Source organism: Ursus maritimus, unplaced genomic scaffold (assembly GCF_017311325.1).
Source record: "Ursus maritimus isolate PB19 unplaced genomic scaffold, ASM1731132v1 scaffold_2, whole genome shotgun sequence".
Taxonomy (NCBI): Eukaryota; Metazoa; Chordata; class Mammalia; order Carnivora; family Ursidae; genus Ursus; species Ursus maritimus.
This window is the reverse complement of record NW_024424452.1, coordinates 102273294-102292795: the sequence shown is the minus strand read 5'-3', so window position 1 is coordinate 102292795 and position 19502 is coordinate 102273294. Positions and strand designations below refer to the sequence as shown.

At 40.2% G+C, this 19502-nt stretch overlaps 1 protein-coding gene across 2 annotated transcripts in view; it reads left to right on the top strand.

Moving 5' to 3' along the window:
• The window catches only part of KLHL12 (kelch like family member 12), a 28003-nt gene that overhangs the window by 5552 nt on the left and 2949 nt on the right, over nucleotides 1-19502 (top strand). For both annotated transcript variants that reach the window (XM_040636469.1, XM_040636468.1), the window contains exons 3-8: nucleotides 2056-2209; nucleotides 3301-3518; nucleotides 8899-9048; nucleotides 10455-10569; nucleotides 17379-17485; nucleotides 18556-18751. In XM_040636469.1, the coding sequence (XP_040492403.1) occupies nucleotides 2056-2209; nucleotides 3301-3518; nucleotides 8899-9048; nucleotides 10455-10569; nucleotides 17379-17485; nucleotides 18556-18751 (940 nt within the window). The remainder of the gene's footprint in view (nucleotides 1-2055; nucleotides 2210-3300; nucleotides 3519-8898; nucleotides 9049-10454; nucleotides 10570-17378; nucleotides 17486-18555; nucleotides 18752-19502) is intronic.

The window sequence follows — 19502 nt, the reverse complement described above, 5'->3', positions numbered from 1 at the left end:
AATTCAGGCTAATTTTAAAATGCTCTTGTGTAATATAATGTCACAGATCCCTGTCCTGTATTGTCCTCCAGAAACAATATCTGCCCAAGAGCATCAGAAGCAGTTGGCATTTAACTGGGTAAGGAAGGTTCTCTCAGCAGCTGCTGAGCATGAAGTGCTAATGGGTCAGGACTGCTGACTACTGATTATACATCATGCATCCTGTTCTTTGTCAGCTTGAGGAAAATTAGTCTGTCTTCACTCTGCACACTGAAATTGGTGTGGAGTTCTATAAAAGAATTCTTTCTTTTTTCTCATCAGTCATTATTTTACAGTCTTTCTTTAAAAACTGGTATTAGGCAAGAAAATGCCAGATGGTTTTGTCTTTTTTTTTTTTTTTTAAGATTTTATTTATTAATTTGACAGAGAGAAACAGCCAGCGAGAGAGGGAACACAAGCAGGGAGAGTGGGAGAGGAAGAAGCAGGCTCCCAGCGGAGGAGCCCAATGCGAGGCTCGATCCCAGAATGCTGGGATCACGCCCTGAGCCGAAGGCAGACGCTTAACGACTGCGCCACCCAGGCGCCCCGGTTTTGTCTTTATTTTTAAGAGTAATTGATACAAAGGAGAGGGCCCAGAGATCTGGGTCCCAGGCTCAGGTCTCTTAGCAATGCTGCGTGAACCCTGACAACCATCTGACTTCACCGGGTTGATGTTTAAAATAAAGTAGTTGAACTAGGTGGTTTCATTATTCTTTTCCAGCCCTGAAAGGCTCCTCGAATGTGGTCCAATGGAAAGATCATTTGAGGAAGACAAAAAAGGACCTGAGTTTTAGCTGTCTCTTGCTAGTTAAGATACCTTAGTTAAGTCACAGAACTTCTTTGAATGGGAATAATACCAGACCTCTAAATTCTTACCAGGTTGCTGTGAGAATTAGGTGAAATAATAGTAAATAAGAAACACTTGGAAAACTTGTAAAGCAAATGTAAATGTGAAATGATGCAAAAATTGCTCCGAGTTAATTAGTGAAATATTTTCATATTTAAGTTATTTGATGGGAATATGGTTTGTTGAATAAGAAATTTCTGGAATCGCTGTACTTATATATATCTACTTGTAAATATTCTATGTGAAATGTTAATAAAACATTTTTCCAAAATAATGTTAGGGATTGATTTTCTTATTGGCTTTGGTGAAGAACACCTTTTGATTATTATTTTGGGCTGTTGGAGGAATCAAAGATGATAAAGATATTCAGTTCATAATGGAAATGCACTGGAGTTTTGTGAGTAATTTGAATGTCTAACTAAGGTTAAGACATTATAAAGACATTATAAGACATAATAAAATTTTCATAAGGTAATCAATTTTCAAGTAGTTTACTGTCCTGCAAAACTGAAGATTTCCACTCTTAAACAATTTTCTATGATTATCTGGCCTCTTCGGTACTCATAACTCCAAGGATATATGATCTGGACTAAATACGCCACTAACAATTCAGTAATCCTGAAATAGACTCAATCCAATATTTTGAAAAAAATATCAAACAATTCAGTTATGTTCAGTGTTACAGTAGAAGGCCCCTTAAGATGACTCACATGTTTCGTCATTACCAAATGTAGTCTAAGGACAAATAGAACAACACTGAGTAGTCCTGGAGTGTCTGGAGCTGTAAGCCACAGGGTCCTCTACAAGCATGACATTTCATTGAAATTTTGTGTTTTGTCTTAAAAGCTCAGGGGCACCAGTAGTATGTTCACAGAATTTTTACATTCTATTCTGTAATAGTTCTATGTTTGTTTTATTACGAAAGCAGGGTTTTAAATTATTCACTGGTAAAATTGATTTTCCAAGGTGTCACCTCGCTGTGTGCTCTTGGGTTACATACAGCTGCCCCCAATTTGAAGAGCTACAAATATATGCCATCTTTGCTTTATACAAATCAAGCAAATTAGACCATAATTTTTTAAAGCTGTATATTCAATTAATATTAATATCCCCTCAGGCTCATGGATATGAGATTCTCCGTTTATCTCGTGGAATTATAACCACCATTATTTCATACCCTGAATTTTCAGCTTTCAGAGAAGGGGAAACCTTATGTTGATATTCAAGGTTTAACTGCTTCGACCATGGAAATTCTGTTGGACTTTGTGTACACTGAAACGGTCCACGTGACGGTGGAGAACGTGCAGGAACTGCTCCCTGCAGCCTGTCTGCTCCAGCTGAAAGGTACGGATGGTAAAGTCGCAGTCGTGCCAGGGCAGCCTTGGAAATGCTTAAAATTAATGATGTAAGCTTAATCCTGGAAATTATGGAGACAGACTGTGGGCACTCATGTTTACTGCCTGTGGCACCGAAGATCAGATTTTAATCGCAATATCAAAGAACCGCTCCACATGTGAGTGTTTGGCTCTTTAGAAGAGAGCGTTTACACCTTTTCTGTTTTTTACAAAATGGAAGAGGGGGTAATAGACGCATTTTTTTACATATATGTACACAGTAACTCTACAGGGAGACACCGGAGACTGATACTATTCGTGGCCTACATGGAAAGGAACTAGATGGCCAGGTGGATAGGGAGGCTGGGGGATTATTCATGGCAAATGCTTTTGTACTTCGAATTTTTGAATCCTGTAAATTATCTATTGAAAATTTAAATTGACATACAAAAATGAAAGTATATACTGTTTTCACAGGGTTAAACATTCCTGTTCCCGGTCCGTCTTTCTTAATCTGCTCTAATGTGTCTGTGATTTTCAGTTTTTCTAAACACATGGTTGAAAATTTTCACTTTTTTTAATACATGATTGAAAACAGCGTGAAACTTTTGCATTAGTGCACAGCTGTAAAGTTGGGTTTATACTCTGAGCTTGTCAGAGAAATAAAAGATTGGTGTTAGTATCTTTTACTTTTCTTTCATAGGAGTCTTTCAGTAAGTTTGCATATAGAGTAGAAATTAGGTACATTATGTTAAATTTTGATTGGTTTTATAAAAGCTTGATTTCCCAAGTTTTGTAGGCATTTTTGTTTAATTGTGCAAGTGTCCACAGAAACAATTTGTCTTGCTATAATTATTTTAAAGGTGAAACAGAGACACAGTTGTAAAGGCCTTGCTTGAAGGTCACATAGCACATAAGAAAGAAATTGCATTTGAATTCCTTAAGCATCAAATTTCTAATCTGATCATCAGGTGTTGAGCCATAGATTCCTCTGTTACCTTGTAGAGAAGATGTGTAGAGAAGATATCTCTATCCAAGAATGCAGACCAGTTTACAGCTGGTCCAGTACCCTGAAGTGTTCATTGTCTGTGTTTGTCCTAGGTGTGAAGCAAGCCTGCTGTGAGTTCTTAGAAAGTCAGTTGGACCCCTCCAATTGCCTGGGTATCAGGGATTTTGCTGAAACTCACAATTGTGTTGACCTGATGCAAGCAGCTGAGGTTTTTAGCCAGAAGCATTTTCCTGAAGTGGTACAGCATGAAGAATTCATTCTTCTAAGTCAAGGAGAGGTGGAAAAGCTAATCAAGTGTGATGAAATTCAGGTATAAATTTGGCTTGGTATTAGGATTTCTTCACGACGGGGCCATTACAGAAGCTTGGGAAAAACGATGTGGAATTACTGCGTTTCTGTAGCAGGGCATCTCAATCAAGTGTCAGTATTGGCTGGCAATTTCAGTGCCCTGAAATTATATGCCAAATTTATTTGCACTTTTATGGGAGGGAGTTAGCAACCTTCCTCAATATACGATCCCAATGGTTAAGAGTCACTTTTTTTTTAATGTTTCCTCTGGATGTCTTACAACTATTTATTTATTTTTTAAGATTTTATTTATTTATTTATTTATTTGCCAGAGAGCGAGAGAGTGAGAGCGCACAAGCAGGGGGAGCAGCAGGCAGAGGGAGAAGCAGGCTGAGCAGGGAGCCTGATGTGGGACTTGATCCCAGCACCCTGGGATCACGCCCTGAGCCAAAGGCAGACACTCAACCGACTGAGCCACCCAGGTGTCCCAAGAGTCACTATTACAGAGAGTGTGGAATAAGCAGAAATTGGAAGTAAAGTAGATTTATGTAGAACATTTCTCTATTACTCATTCGCTCATTTCACAAACATTTATTGAGAATATCTACTGGGGCGCCTGGGTGGCTCAGTCGTTGGGTGTCTGCCTTCGGCTCAGGGCGTGATCCCAGTGGTCTGGGATCGAGCCCCACATCAGGCTCCTCTGCTGGGAGCCTGCGTCTTCCTCTCCCTCTCCCCCTCCTTGTGTTCCCTCTCTTGCTGGCTGTGTCTCTGTCAAATAAATAAATTAAAGAAAAAAAAAAAAAAAGAATACAGCAGTAGATATTCTCAATAAACTATATATGTCAGGTGCTATGGATCCAAAAATGAGTAAGATACAGTTCTTGTTTTCAGTAATTCACAGTGTAGTGGTAGAGACATACAAAAAGACAAAACTCATACAGTATGAGAATAATGAACTTACTCAAAGTGAAGGAATTAGAAGAAGGAAGAATTAAACCTTCTAAGTTAAAATTAGATCAAAAAGGAAGTGGATCAAATAGGAAGTGAAAAAAGGTTGGCGATCTTAAGCAGGAGGCAGATCATAAGTGCCTAATGGGGGTATGAGGGAGTCGGAAGAAGGAACATGTGAACTGGGCCTTGAAGGAGTTGTTTTTCACCTAGCAGAGGGGAAACTACCTGTGGGCGGGCAAGGGTTCAGTGACTTACCCCAGCAAGAAGGATCTTAGTCAATCCTAATGCTAAATCATAGTGCCAGTAGTTTAGCAGAGTTTTTATTGCATAGAGATCTGTAGTTAGGCTGACAGTTGGAGTGAGAAGTCCAGTATAGGGCTTTAGATGTCTTTGAAACCCAAGGCGTTGATTTCCAGTGGTTGAATTCTCTAGTTAGTAGCTCCTAGAAAATGCCTAGCAGAGCCAAGTGGTAGGATAGAAGTCCATCTGTTAGGTTTGGTTTCCCCCAGTCAAGAGAAATTCGGTTCTGTAGGAAGGTAAGAGTTCATTGTTTTCCTCTCACTCTCCTTAGATAATAATAAAAAATGGAGGCGCCTGGATGGCTCAGTTGTTAAGCATCTGCCTTCGGCTCAGGGCGTGATCCCAGGGCCCTGGGATTGAGCCCTGCATCGGGCTCCTCTGCTGGGACCCTGCTTCTTCCTCTCCCACTCCCCCTGCTTGTGTTCCCTCTCTCGCTGGCTGTTTCTCTGTCAAATAATAAATAAATAAAATCTTTAAAAATAATAATAATAACAATAATAATAATAATAAATGAATTTTAAATTAGTGGATTCCCAGAAGTTAGTGCCACCTCAGTTTAATACTAGAAAGAATCAAAGTCTGATGAATATTCTAAGTGCTAAAGAAGGAATTTGCTAAAGAAATTCTGTAATATACTTTTGTAAACCCAATGATAACTAATTTATTTTATTAAAACTAGGATTTTTATGTAATATAATAAATAGTCTTAAGAATGCTTCTTCTCAAATTTTAGCCAACTTTTTCTTTTTGCCTTTCCCTACTGACTTTCCTGAGGGAAGATTGATTAGAGCACATTGGTGACATTGTTTCCAACTAAAGAGGAATCATTTTACAGTTTGACATGGTGTCATATTAGTCCAGAGAAGCTGCTGTTAAAAATGTTACTGAGCCAAATAGTTGCTAAAGGTTTGTTCTCACTCTTGCTGAGGTAGGACATTGTGTCCGTGCACTGAAATGCCAGGTACAGACAAATGACACATTCTGCAGACTTTGGAAACTAGTAACATGCTAGAATATCTTGATTTTTCTTGATTTATCATACATTAGAAAATATAGTAAATAGAATGAGTACTTATAGATTTGAAGTTCACTGCACATAATGAAAGAGCTAAAACTTAGCATTTACTATTGGTTCCTTTATTAAATATTTACTGGGCACTTATGGTGTGTCCAGAATGGTTCCAGGTGCCGGCGATCCAATTGTGGACAAAAAAGATAAAGATCCCTGCACCCTGGTCTTCTCATTTTAATGGTACCGTTCCTGGTATATTTTATCTAATGTAGTTTCTCAAAAGTGTGTCCTTTCTTCAGAGGAAGAAACTGAGGCTTTGAGGGTACCCAGCATACCAGAGCTGGTAAGTGGTAGAGCCAGGCCTCATATCTGGGCCACCTGGCTCCAGATTGTTCTGTTCCAAGAAACCGTGAGCAGGTTGCCTAGTTAGTTTCTCATTGACCAAGTCAGCAAGCGGTTAACAGCAATCATTTACTTTAGAACTGTATAGACTTTGGAATAAAATTAATGGAACAGGGAGAGCAAAAGACTAACTTTTTTATTCAGAAACTGAGACCAAAAGAGTTTGAGAACTCTTTTGTATAGTCTTCCTTCAGCCTCTGTGAAGACTGTCTTTTTTGCTGGAAAGACAGCAAATGGCACGTTTTTTTCTCTTCCATATACCAGCCAGAAAGAGGAACCAGATGTTTTACTCCCTAACTAATACTTCCTCTTAATTATATAAAACGATAGTATTTAACACAATGGGAAACAGTGTATTGTACCGGTTAAAACAACATGGGCTTTAGAATCTTCCTGGGGTTTATTTTGGCTGTGTGACACATGTTAACCTAACCACTAATCTTCAGTTTCCTCTTCTGTAGATAATAGTCATGCTTAGTGCATAGGGCCATTCTGATCATTAAATATCAGTGCCCGATACATAAAATAGCTCTCTGTGAAAATTTATTATGGGGAAATTTTTCTCCATAGCGAAGCATTAATGTAGGGGTTTTTTCCTCTCAGTTTAGCTGTTTCTCCACAACACTAGTTTATTCTGTCTTCAGTAGGATCAAGGATATCTGCTCATGATTGAAAAACCCCATTATAAATTGATAAATCTAATTTAAACCTAGACTATATCAGAGCCTAGCATGTAGCTATTTATAACTATTAGCTTGTCATTCTTCAGAAAAATAATTTTTTTAAATTGTGGATAGCCTTCTGCATGCTCCTCTGTTTCTAATCCAGTAGACTGGGTTAGTTTGACCTCCCATAAATTTGGTGCATAGATTTCTATCACCACTGCCATAGTCTAAGCACCCATCACTTTTTCTTTTTTTTTAAGCTTTTATTCATTTATTTTACAGAAAGAGAGCACAAGGAGGTGGAGTGGCAGGGGGGGGGGGAGAAGCAGACTCCCCACTGAGCAGGGAGCCAGATGCAGGGCCTGATCCCAGGACCCCGGGGATCACGACCTATGCTGAAGGCAGATGCCCAGTCGACTGAGTCACCCAAGCACCCCATAGCACCCATCACCTTTTGCCTAATGTACCAGAGGAGCCTCTAACTGGTGTCCCAGCCCTTGGCCCTTCTAAACTGTTCTACCCATGGTAGTTAGGTAATCTTTACAAACATCAGTATGATCAGATCACAGGCTTGGTTGAAACCTTTTAGTGGTTTCCCGTTGCTGTTAGAGTAAATTCCAGTCTTCTAAGGCTCTCTCTGAGCTGGCTCTTGGTTACCTCTCCAGCTTGATTTTGCTATTCTTCCCCTGCCTCATTCATTCTACTATACCAGCCTGTAGTCTGTTCGTTTTTGCTCTAGGACAGTGCTGTCCAGTAGACCGTCACGTAAAGATGGAGAGGATCGATAGTTGTGCCGTCTGGTTTGCTAATCACTAGCCACATGTGGCTGTTGAGCACTTGGAATGTGGCTAGTATGACTGAGAAGCAGCTGAGTTTTTAGTTTAACTTAATTTTAACTAATGTAAATGTGAATAGCTATACATGGCTAGTGGCTACCATATTGGACAGTACAGCTCTAGAGTTTTTGCATGTGGTCTTCTGTTGCCTTGGCATTCTCTCTCACTCTTCCTGGCTAATTGCTATTCATCCATGGGAATGAACTGTGTTTCTTCTGTAGGGAGGCCTTTTCTGACCCATCAGTCTGATTTAGGAAATCTCATGTTATTCTGTCTCATAGCCCCTGTGCTTTTCCTGCATGGTATATAATGACAAAGTGGGATTGTGCATTTTACCATTATCTCCCCACATAAAAAGAAAGCTCATGTCTAATTTGTTACCAGTGTATAACCAGCTTCCAGCCCTGTGCCTGGCACTCAGTAGGTGTTTGGTAAATCCAATGAATGAACATTCTGAAACATTTTCTCTATTTCAGTTCTTGGGAAAAGTTCACAGAGCGCTGTCTTTATCTAGGCACTGTCACATTCTGAAAGGTATCTCAGAACAGATACACTCCCCAAATGATTAATTATATATATCATCTCAAAGCACAGTGCCTGATAAATAGTAATGGTTCAGATGCTAATTGACAATTCTTTGGAAACTGCAGCATTATAGCATAACAATGTAAGAGAGGTTCCTGCCTCACAGGCTCGGATGGAGGAGTTGGGGACCAATCCTGGAGGTTATTAGATAACACTTAGTGAACACAGGTTGTTTCAAGAGCCAATTTTGGGGGTGCCTGGCTGGTTCAGTCGGTAGAGCATGCAAGTCTTGATCTCAGGGTCATGAGCTCATGCCCCACATTGAGCATAGAGCATACTTTAAAAAAAAAAAAAAACAACCAGTTTTGAATAGGGCAACAGATTCCTCCTCCCCCTGTAAAGTTTCAAACATGACCAGAAAAAAAATTCAGGAATGGAAAAACTTCTGAAGTAAAAGCCAACTCATGACTGATGGTTTATTAGGCACTATCTCAGATTTTTTACCCAATTTGACTGCAGCTCTTTAGCTGGTCTTAGTGAGTCGTGTGGGACAAGGGTTGTTTTCCCAAAAGCTTAGCTATTTTCTGGAAGAGAAGAAACAATGGCAGTAGAGGATGGGGAATAGGAAGGAGAAAGTAAGCACGGTTACTTTCTGAGATTGTGAAATAATTGGAAAAGCAGAGTTCCGTGATGTGTAATTATACACTTAAGGTGGATTCTGAAGAGCCCGTCTTTGAAGCTGTCATCAACTGGGTGAAGCATGCCAAGAAGGAGCGAGAAGAATCCTTGCCTGACCTGCTGCAGTACGTCCGGATGCCCCTGCTGACCCCCAGGTACATCACGGACGTAATAGATGCTGAGGTAAGGCCTGCAAAGCACACGGGGTCAAACCTTGAACATCTCTTGCAACTTAGTATTATGTACTCAAAATTGGGTATTTTAATGTAGGCACAGAGCCTCCCAGTTAGCCTGTCTAGGAATGCCAGAGAAGACGGCACTAGGTAGTCTCCAGACAGTTGCTTGGCAAGTCAGCCTTCTGGAAATGGAAATCTATGGTTTAATTTTCTGTTTTCTTGTTTTTTTGTTTTGTATGTCCTATGTGTTTTACATAAGCAACATGAGATGATAAATGTCCCCTTCTGCATCAAACATAAGTTCCAAATTGCCCTGAAAAAGATGCTTTGCTTTTCAAGTCTCTTTATTTTTGACCTCCCATGAAAACAACACAAAAGTAGTTTGATGCATTTTAATATCAATTTGAGTTATACAGTGTTTATTTATGAAAGTGTTTTTCCAGCCCAAGTTCTTTGTGTGTGGTATGTTTTCATCATTTTTACCATATATATCACTGTTTACCTAGACCATACTTTGGGCGAATACTGCTGTTTAACATATAGATAGGTCAGGTCAGTGAATGTGTTCCTTCTGGCCCAGCCCCAGACCTCTTGGGGAATTAACTACATACACCGTTTTCCCGGTCACGTTAGAAAAGTTGCAGGCTGGTTAGTGTCACGTGTCAAACTTTCATATTTGTAATTTCTATCAACTCATATAGCTATCGTCTCTATTTCTTTATATTGTAGTTCATAGTACAGACTCTTGAGTCCGACACAAGAGACTGAAATCCCAAATTCACCGCTCACCCTGCAGTGAGGGAGCCTGGCCTCATTCCCCTTCTCTCTCTGAGCTCTTCTAGAGCTCCTAGGGACCCTACAACGTACTTCATGTAGGCCAGTCTCCTAAGCCAGCGAGCAGAGTGGAGAAGGATGTGGAGTGAATCTAGGGATGTGAAGGAGAGCTGCCCAGTACAGAGCTCCGTCAGGGGGAGACAGAGGCAGCGTGACGGTGCTATGAACCTTGGGGAAATTATTTCAGACAAGATTTACTTCTTCCTATCATCCCAGGAATTAACAGAAGCCTCTTGGTTTTCCCTTAAAATTTTTATTAGTTATTTCCTACTTGTGTCTGTGTAATCACTGGAAGGATGTACAGACAAACTAATAAAAATAGTTAATGCCTGGTGCTGAGGTGGGTAGAGAATACTTCTCAATATATCTCTTTATGTCATTTGATTTTTGAACCATGTAATAATGTATTGTCTTTTAAAAAACCGTTTTCTTAATTTGTGGAAACCCACTGCATAGTTGTTACCAGCAGCCCTTCTGGAACTGGTTTTCTATATCAAGTTACTTCTTATGTGTGCCATTTATACTCGTATATTAGAGACATGGCCGCTGTGGCTCACTCTGCTGCCTGCTGTGTTTCAGCCTTTCATCCGCTGCAGCTTACAGTGCAGGGATCTAGTTGATGAAGCAAAGAAGTTTCACCTGAGGCCTGAACTGAGAAGTCAGATGCAGGGACCCAGGACGAGGGCTCGTCTAGGTAAGCCGGCATCTTGGCAGAAGGAAGGGATATTTTCAACTACCCCTTGCCAGGTGGTATGATGTAGGTGAAAAGAACATTCAGTAAGAAGTACAAAGACCTGTTTCAGACCTGTTTTTAATCTTTTAGTAACGGTGTCATCTTGGACAAGTCACTTCGCCACCCTGAGCTCTTCTGCAAACCAGGGATACCTTCCCTATCTATTTTGAGTAACTCAGTGGAGGATTAAATGGAATAGAGTGTGTAAAAGCACTTTCTGAATTGTCAAGTATTAGTGTAAGTAATGATTTTATTTCCCTGGGGCGCCTGGGTGGCTCAGTCAGGTAAGTGTCTGCCTTCAGCTCAGGTCATGATCCCGGTCCTGGGATTGAGCCCTGCATCAGGCTCTCTGCTTAGTAGAGAGCCTGCTTCTCCCCCTCCCTCTGCCTGCTGCTCCCCCTGCTTGTGCACTCTCTCTCTCTCTCTGTCAAATAAATATTTTTTTTTTAAATAATTTTATTTCAGTATTTTGGGAGTATTGTGAATTAGAAATTATTTCGAATGTAGTAGTTTCCCATTCTGGAATGAAAAGAGGAAGGAAAAGCAGCAGTATAGTATAAAGTGCGGGAGTGCAGTGTAGTTGAAAGTACAGGGGTTTTGGCGGTGACATGTAGTAGTTCAGAGCCTGACTCTGAAGCCAGATCGTGGGTGCAGATCCCAGCACTATTTACTAAGTTTATTAACTTTGGCGGGAGACAACCTCTCTGTGCTTCAGTTGCCTCCTCTGTAAAGTGGGAATCATCACAGTTCTTACCTCCAAGGTTGTTATGAAAAGTAAATGAAGTAACTTACGTAAAAGGCTTAGGACAGTTCTTGGCACATGACAAGTGCTGTATATGTGAGCTGCCATTTTAGCCAAGAGACTTAGGTTCACATCACAGCTCCACCAATGAGTGGTTGTATGACCTTGGGTAAGGTATCAGTTTATCTGAGCCTGTGCTTCTACCTCTAAAATGAGGATAATAATGTCTTATTGCAGTGGGTTATTGTGGAGATTAAATGGGATAATATATATAAGATGCCTGACATGATAGCGGACAGGTAGTAAGTACTCAGGTGTCACCTCACTTCCGTTTCCTGTCTTCCCTACTCCACTATTTAGGTTATAAATGATCCATGGGGTGGTGTTTTGTTTTTGTTATTGTCTACTTTTTCTCTTATCTAACTGTGGAATCATGTATATGAAGGTGTTAATTGATAATTAAGCTGTTTACCGATCGCTTTAAGTAGAATGATGATTTGTGCCCTATATTTTTTTAATGGCTAAGTACTGTATGTCAGTGTAGAAATGTTAGAAATACAGAGATCTTGAGAGATTAGAATACGATTCTATGTGCCCTTAGAGTTGTGAGGTTATTTTTCAGAAGTTCCAGAAAAGAAATTCTGAAGCTGTCTCCAACTAGATTCTTATTTTAGCATCTCCTTGTCAGTGTCTTAGAAGTAAATTGTTCCTATCGTCATGTCCTCTACCTATCTCTCTTCACAGAGATTGCTAAACCAGCTATCAGGATAATGATTCTTTTACATATAGCATAAGGAAATTAAATTTAAGCTACATAAAAATAGCATGCCAAATAATGGATGGAGATTTTGTCTTAGTTATTTATCTTTTACCCATTACTCTCTCACAGAAGATACAGTGGAAATTGCAATTTCTAATTTGTCGCAGTCTCCTTTTGTGAGCTAAAGATCAATACATGTGGAAATGTAATCTCTGAACCTTATGGTGTTAGCAGTCCTGAAGGCTATCTGCCATAGTCCTCTAACAGCACACCACAGCCCACACACACTCCCCCCACCCCCCAGTAATGACAATGGCACTGTCAAGATGCCTCAGTTTTACTAATGTGCTTTTTCATGCTGTTTCTGTCAGGTGTTTTAGACACACTTTCTTCATAATAAACAGAAAATGTAACTTAACAAGTCCCCTCCCTCCCCAATTCATTGGCAGAGAATAGACAGGCTTCCTTCTAGTCATTCCTTTCACTAGCTCTTTTCACATTAGTTTGTTAGAGTAGTGGTCCCCAACTTAGGGTCTGAAGACATTGAAACACTTAGGAGTTCTCCCAGGAGAGGAAGACTTTCTAGGCACAAAGCAATAGAAGAAATCACAAAGGAAAAGGTCAGTGTATTTCACTAAATAAAAATCATGCACAACATTATAAGACAAACTGGGAAAGTAGATTTGCTACAACCGTGGCAAAGAGTTAAACTCATTTATATATAAAGAGGTCATAATAAAAATACATGAGAGAAACACTAAAGACTTGAGCGTATAGTCCACAGAGGAGGGAGTACGGTTGACTACTAAATGTAAAGGGGTTGAACAAAGGGTCCTTTTTTAATTACTAATTATTAATAGAGTCTTACTAGTAGTAAAGTAAGAATTAAAACAATAAATATATTTTTTTTGTCCACCAAAGCACCAAAGATTAGGATACAATATCCAGCTACAGAGAGTAGAATGAATTGGCAACTTTATAGTGTTTGTGGCAGTATAAATTGGTGTAAACTTCAGGAAGTAATCTTACAATGTATTTTTTTTTTAAAGATTTTATTTATTTGAGATTGAGAGAGCAAGGACACATACAAGTGAAGGGGGGAGGCAGCGCCGGGGCAGATGGAAAAGCAGACTCCGTGCTGAGCAGGGAGCCCATCTCAGGACTCTATCCCAGGACCCTGAGATCATGACCTGAGCAGAAGGCAGACGCTTAGGGGCACCTGGGTGGCTCAGTCATTGAGCGTTCTGGGATCGAGCCCTGCATCGGGCTCCATGCTTAGCGGGAAGCCTGCTTCTCCCTCTCCCACTCCCCCTGCTTGTGTTCCCCCTCTCACTGCCTCTCTCTCTGTCAAATGAATAAATAAAATCTTAAAAAAGAAAAAGGCAGACGTTTAACCAACTGAGTCACCTAGGTGCTCCTCTTAATAATGTATATTAAAAGATTCTTTTAAACTTCGTGTTCTTCACCCCAGCAACCCTCCCATTTCTGTCTTAAGAAAATAACTGGGATTTCATATTCAAGCATATTTATCACAGGATTATATGTGATTGTTTATAGGCCCAAATTACAAACACCTGAAATGCCTAAGAATAATAAAATTATGTATTAAAAGATTTTGTTAATATCTTGGGAAAATTAAATATAAACTGAGCCTGGTGGGGCGCCTGGGTGGCTCAGTCGTTAAGCATCTGCCTTCGGCTCAGGGCGTGATTCTGGAGTCCTGGGATCGAGCCCCACGTTAGACTCCTCCACTGGGAGCCTGCTTCTTCCTCTCCCACTCCCCCTGCCTGTGTTCCCTCTCTCACTGGCTGTTTCTCTCTGTCAAATAAATAAAATCTTTAAAAAAAAAAACACAACAAAAAAACTGAACCTGGCTGGCTCAGTCGGTGAAGTGGTTCAACTCTTGATCTCAGAGTTGTGAGTTCAGGCCCCATGTTGTGGATGTAGAGATTACTTAAAAAAAAATAAAATCATAAAAAAATAATAAAAAATAAAAACAAGATACAATAAATGTGGTCCATTTATGTTTTATAAATATTTAGAAACAGGCTGGAAGGGAATAATCTCTTACATTTTGGTATGTCTTCATGTTGTGGAATTACGGGTAAACATTTTTCATAATACTTGTCGATATTTTCTAAGTTCTTTCAGTAGCAAGCATGTATTTTACATATGTTTTATAATCACAAGCAATATAATTTCTAGGGGCGCCTGGGTGGTGCAGTCGTTAAGTGTCTGCCTTCAGCTCAGGGCATGATCCCAGCATTCTGGGATCGATCCTGCATCAGGCTCCCCTGCTGGGAGCCTGCTTCTTCCCCTCCCACTCCCCCTGCTTGTGTTCCCTCTCTTGCTGGCTGTCTCTGTCTCTGTCAAATAAATAAATAAAATCTTTTTAAAAAATACATAATTTCTAAATCTTCTAACCAGTGGGGGTTAATACACAAGTAAGGATGACAATTACACTAATCCTCGAGTTATTTATTAAATTTTCTAAAAGAAAATGGCTTTCGTGCTAGAAAAAGCTACACAGACTAAATAAAGACATCAGAAATGACTAAAATTATGTCTGTTGATTGTGAAAACACTGGCGCTCTCATACTTACGAAAAGCTCTGTCGGCACTTACGGGTAGCTCCAGCAGTAATGGGGAAGTTAATTATTTAGCTCCAGCTTAGTAGATAGTTTTTTAGAAAACAAGATTTATCTACAGAAAATAATGAAAAGAGTCCTTCATAGCAAAGAGATTTTGGAACCAATGGTCTAGGGCCCCAGGCAGTTAGAACCATAAAATAACTGAGTGACTCACACTGACACCTTTGTCCAAGTTCCACTGTAGACATATAGTTACCAGAACATTTACTGAGAAACTTTGAAATAAGAGGAAGTGCTGTCAGTTCTCTGGGTTTTGTAACATAATCTAAATATTTCCTATCTGTTTTTATGTCCCCATCCTTCAAAAGCTGCCTGAGTGAAATCATATTATCAAGAAAGAGTGGTTTTTTTCCTAGGTTTTTTTGTTGTTGTCATTTTTTGTTTCTGGGAATTACATAAAGCAACAGGAATTAGAGCTGAAAATGAGTGGAAATTTTTTAAATGTGCAAAGCATAGAAAATACTTCCCAGTTGTGGAGTATTTTCATTGTCTTAACCATACAGATATCATTCACTAGCATCCCTTTTTTGTTTGTTTGTTTTTTGTTTTTTTAATTTTTGGGGGGTGGGTGGCAGAGGGAGAGAAAGAATCTTAAGCATTCTCCACACACAGCATGGAGCCTGACAAAGGGCTCGATCTCACAACCCTGAGACTATGACCTGAGCCAAAATCAAGAGTTGGACGCTTAACCAACCTGAGCCACCCAGGCACCCTAGCATCAAATTTATCTATAAAGGGAAATGTGTTTGGATAGAAGGATTGCTTTTATCTTCTCTATTCAAGTCAAAGGGAGAGAAGAGGTGCTGAGAGAAGAAAGGGACAGATAGGGGAAAAGGGCTGCCAAGGAAGAAGCAAATACTTTGTGGTTGTGGCCTCTCCCAGCTTGAAGGAATGTTATGCACCAATAAGCATAATACGAAAGGACCCTTTGTTCAAATGCTTTGCTTTTCTAAAGGGAACTGGCTCTTGAGACCTGCTTACTGGCTCACCTTGGAAAGGGTCCACTTATTTTATTTGGGAAATACACAAGACAGATGCCCTCTTTAATGAGGTTAAACTTAAGAGTTCACGAATGAGTTATTAAGAAAGATTTCAAACATATACAGGAACAGAATAATGATTCCCCATATTCCCCCAGTTTCAACAATTATCAACTCATGGCCTATTTTGAAGCGAATCTCAGGATATAATTCCATCCATATGTATTATGCTTTCATAAGTATCTCTGAAAGATAAGGAGCTTTTTAAAAATGTATCTAAAATATCATTATCACTCTTCAAAGAAAACCCATGACCAGTTCTTTATTTTCATCAGATATCAAGGACATGTTCATATTTCCCCAGTTTTTGTTTTTGAACATTTACGTTGCCCCAGTTGTGATCCAGATAAGGTCCAATGTTGCATTGAGTTGCTATCTCTCTTTAGTCTCTTTTAATCCATAGGTTTTTCCCTCCTACTTTGGTATTTCCTTGCAATTTATTTGTTGAAGCAACCAGGCTGTTTGACTTGTAGAATTTCCCACATTCAGGATTTTGCTGATTGCATCCATGTAGTGTCATTTAGTATGTTCTTCTGTCCCCTGTATTGCTTATAAACTGGTGGTAAGACTAGAAGCTTGGTAGGTTTCAAGATACAGGTTCATTTTTTTAGCAAGAATACTTCGTAGGTGATGGTGGTGTACTTCCTATTGAGCATTATAAAGTAGTATTTTTGCTTTTCCCTAATGATTATAGTAGCCATTGATGATAACTGTCAGAGCCATTACTTCATTGGGGTGCATCTGTGTTTTTGTCGGTTAAAAGGTACTCTATTTGCTCTTTTAAGTCGAGTAACTTGTAAGATCACCTTGGTCTCCTCAATGCCCTCCTAGTAATTGAATTGTACAAAATGCTCCATTCTCTCCATGCGCTCTAGTAGAGTACATGTACAGAGGATTTTCTCAAAAGACTTTGCTCTTGGAACAGAGGCAAAGGAGGAGATATTTTATCATAAGAAGGCCTTACAGGAGAGTTATGAAGGTCATCAAAATACCTCCTTTGGGAAAATAATAGAGAAAAAGAGTCTCTTTAAAAGCCTGCTGTTATGATTACCTGGCAGTTCTGATGAATTGGCAGGGAACGTGGTCATAAAGTTGGCTAAATTGGAAAAATTCATGGAAAGAGATTTTTAAAAATCTATCACTTGGTTCTAAAAACCGTAACTTCCAACTTTCTTGAGACAAGGTTAGGAGAATGTTCTTTCCCTATTATAAAAAACTCCCATTTTGAGTTTTACAGGCCGAGAAGGGAAGGGAGTTCCTTTAGTCCCCTGCCTGCACGGAGAACCTCACTTACTGTGTCAACCACAGTCGTCTAGATGGGTTGGAATGGTGTGGTGTGTTCAAGATTGCCTTCTGGAGTTTTAGTGTTGTGCTGAAAGTTTAATTTCAGAGATCCAGGTCCTAGAGAGCTAGAGCCTCAGAAAGAAAGAATTTCTTGTTAGGCGGCCTTACAATGAATGTCTTATTTCAGATTGCTTCTCTGTGCCACATAAAACAAAATCCTACAACTGTTTCTACTTATGATTCCCCTGGGATGGTAAAGTAACCTATCTATCGTTTTATGTCTTTGTCCTCAGGAGCCAATGAAGTACTTCTGGTGGTTGGGGGCTTCGGAAGCCAGCAGTCTCCCATCGACGTGGTAGAGAAATATGACCCCAAGACTCAGGAGTGGAGCTTTTTGCCAGTAAGTAATGGCGGAACCAGTCATGGGGAAAGAGTTTAAATGTCCTCATTTCCTGGCTCTAGATCGTAACTAATCCAGCTCTGAAAGTAACAAAGCCTAGTAACCACATGATGCTCCTCATAACAGTGTCATACACATAGTAGGTTCTAGATCAGTCAGTCAGTCGTTAGTGACCCTTTAGGTAGACTATCAGGCTTCAGAAATATCAGAGGCCCTGTGTCAAATTAAACTTACCTGGCCCACCAGTATTCGGGCGCCTTCCTGAGCTGTCTGTGCAACTCTCAGCATGCTCTATTGTCATGCTCTGTTAAACTGAACTTAGTGTTAAATTATATTAAATTGAACTAGTGTTCATTTGAAGTCTGAAGTTTATATCTTTCTCCCTTCGTGTGTCTCTTTTTAGTGCTGGATGAACAATAATAATTCTGGGAAAACATGGGAATCTTTTTTTTTTTTTTTTAAGATTTATTTATTTATTTATTTGGTGGGAGGGATCAAGTGGTGGGTTGGGCAGAGGGAAAGGGAGAAGGAGAGAAGCAGACTCCCCACTGAGCGCAGAGCCCAATACAGGGCTTGATCCCATGACCCCGAGATATGACCTGAACCGAAATCAAGAGTTAGACGCTCAACCAACTGAGCCCTCCAGGTGTCCCAGAAAACATGGAAATCTTTTCATCTATCCTCATAACTTTTAGGATCCCTAGGCCTTTGATTAGCAGTTTGGGGATACTTTTCTTCTTTATAGAGGGATATCAGTCTTTAGGCCTGGAATAGATAATAGAATAGAAGGAATCAGTTACTGGATAATGGAAAGACATTAAACTTTTTGGAAGCCTTGGAAAGAGGCAGGTGTCCAGAAGGGTTGCACCTTTAAAAGCATCACAACAAGCAAGAGGTGTATTCGTTCAGTAGGCAATTGACCACTTGAGGGTGAACCACTGTCTCAAGAAGGGTTCATGGTGACAAGCGAAGGGGAGGGATGTCGATAAAAACAGGAAGGTTAGAAAAAGGTAAAGTCCAAGACTTGCATGCCCGAAATGATTTGTACCTCTTCTCTCCTAATTCTGTAGAGCATTACTCGTAAGAGACGTTACGTGGCCTCAGTGTCCCTACACGACCGGATTTATGTAATTGGTGGCTATGATGGCCGTTCTCGCCTGAGTTCAGTGGAATGTCTAGACTACACCGCAGATGAGGATGGGGTCTGGTATTCTGTAGCCCCTATGAATGTCCGACGAGGCCTTGCTGGAGCCACCACCCTCGGAGGTAATGCTGGCTGTGTAGGGCAGCGTTTCCATTTTTTGTGGCTGGATCAGGGTTCATACCTCTCCTGTTATCTGGCAGGAGCGTGAAATGTGGAAGATACTGGTAAGGTTAAATATTCCATTTTGCTTTTGGAAATATTAACGTTACCAAAGCTTTTCAGTATTAATGGATATTTCAACACTGACGACAGAGTCGGTAAATCAAGTTCCAGTGTGCTGAGTGGAGAATTGGCACTGGTTGTATTTTTGCAAATGCCAGCTAGTCTGAGGATTCCATCTGACCCCATTCTTTTTAGGTGTTTTTCTTTTCTTTTTTTTTTTTTTTTAATTTAAGGAGTGTGTGTGAGCTGGAGGGAGGAGCAGAGGGAGAAGCAATAGGGACCCTGTCTTGGGACTTGATCCCAGAGACCCTGAGATCATGACCTGAACTGAAGTTAGACGCTTAACCAACTGAGCCATCCAGGTGCCCCTAGATGTCTTTTTTTTTTAGATTTATTTTATTATTTTAGAAAGAATGTGGGTACACGGTAGCAGGGGTTGGGGGTGGGGGTAGGAGCAGAGGGAGAGGATCTCCAGGAGACTCCCTGCCGAGCATGGAGCCTGACGTGGGGCCCAATCCCACAATCCTCCTAAAATCATGACCTGAGCCAAAATTGAGTCGGGCACTCAACAGACTGAGCTACCCAGACACCCCATCTTTTTAGATGTCTTAACTGTGATATCTTCCTTATCTATAAGACTTAATTGACTTA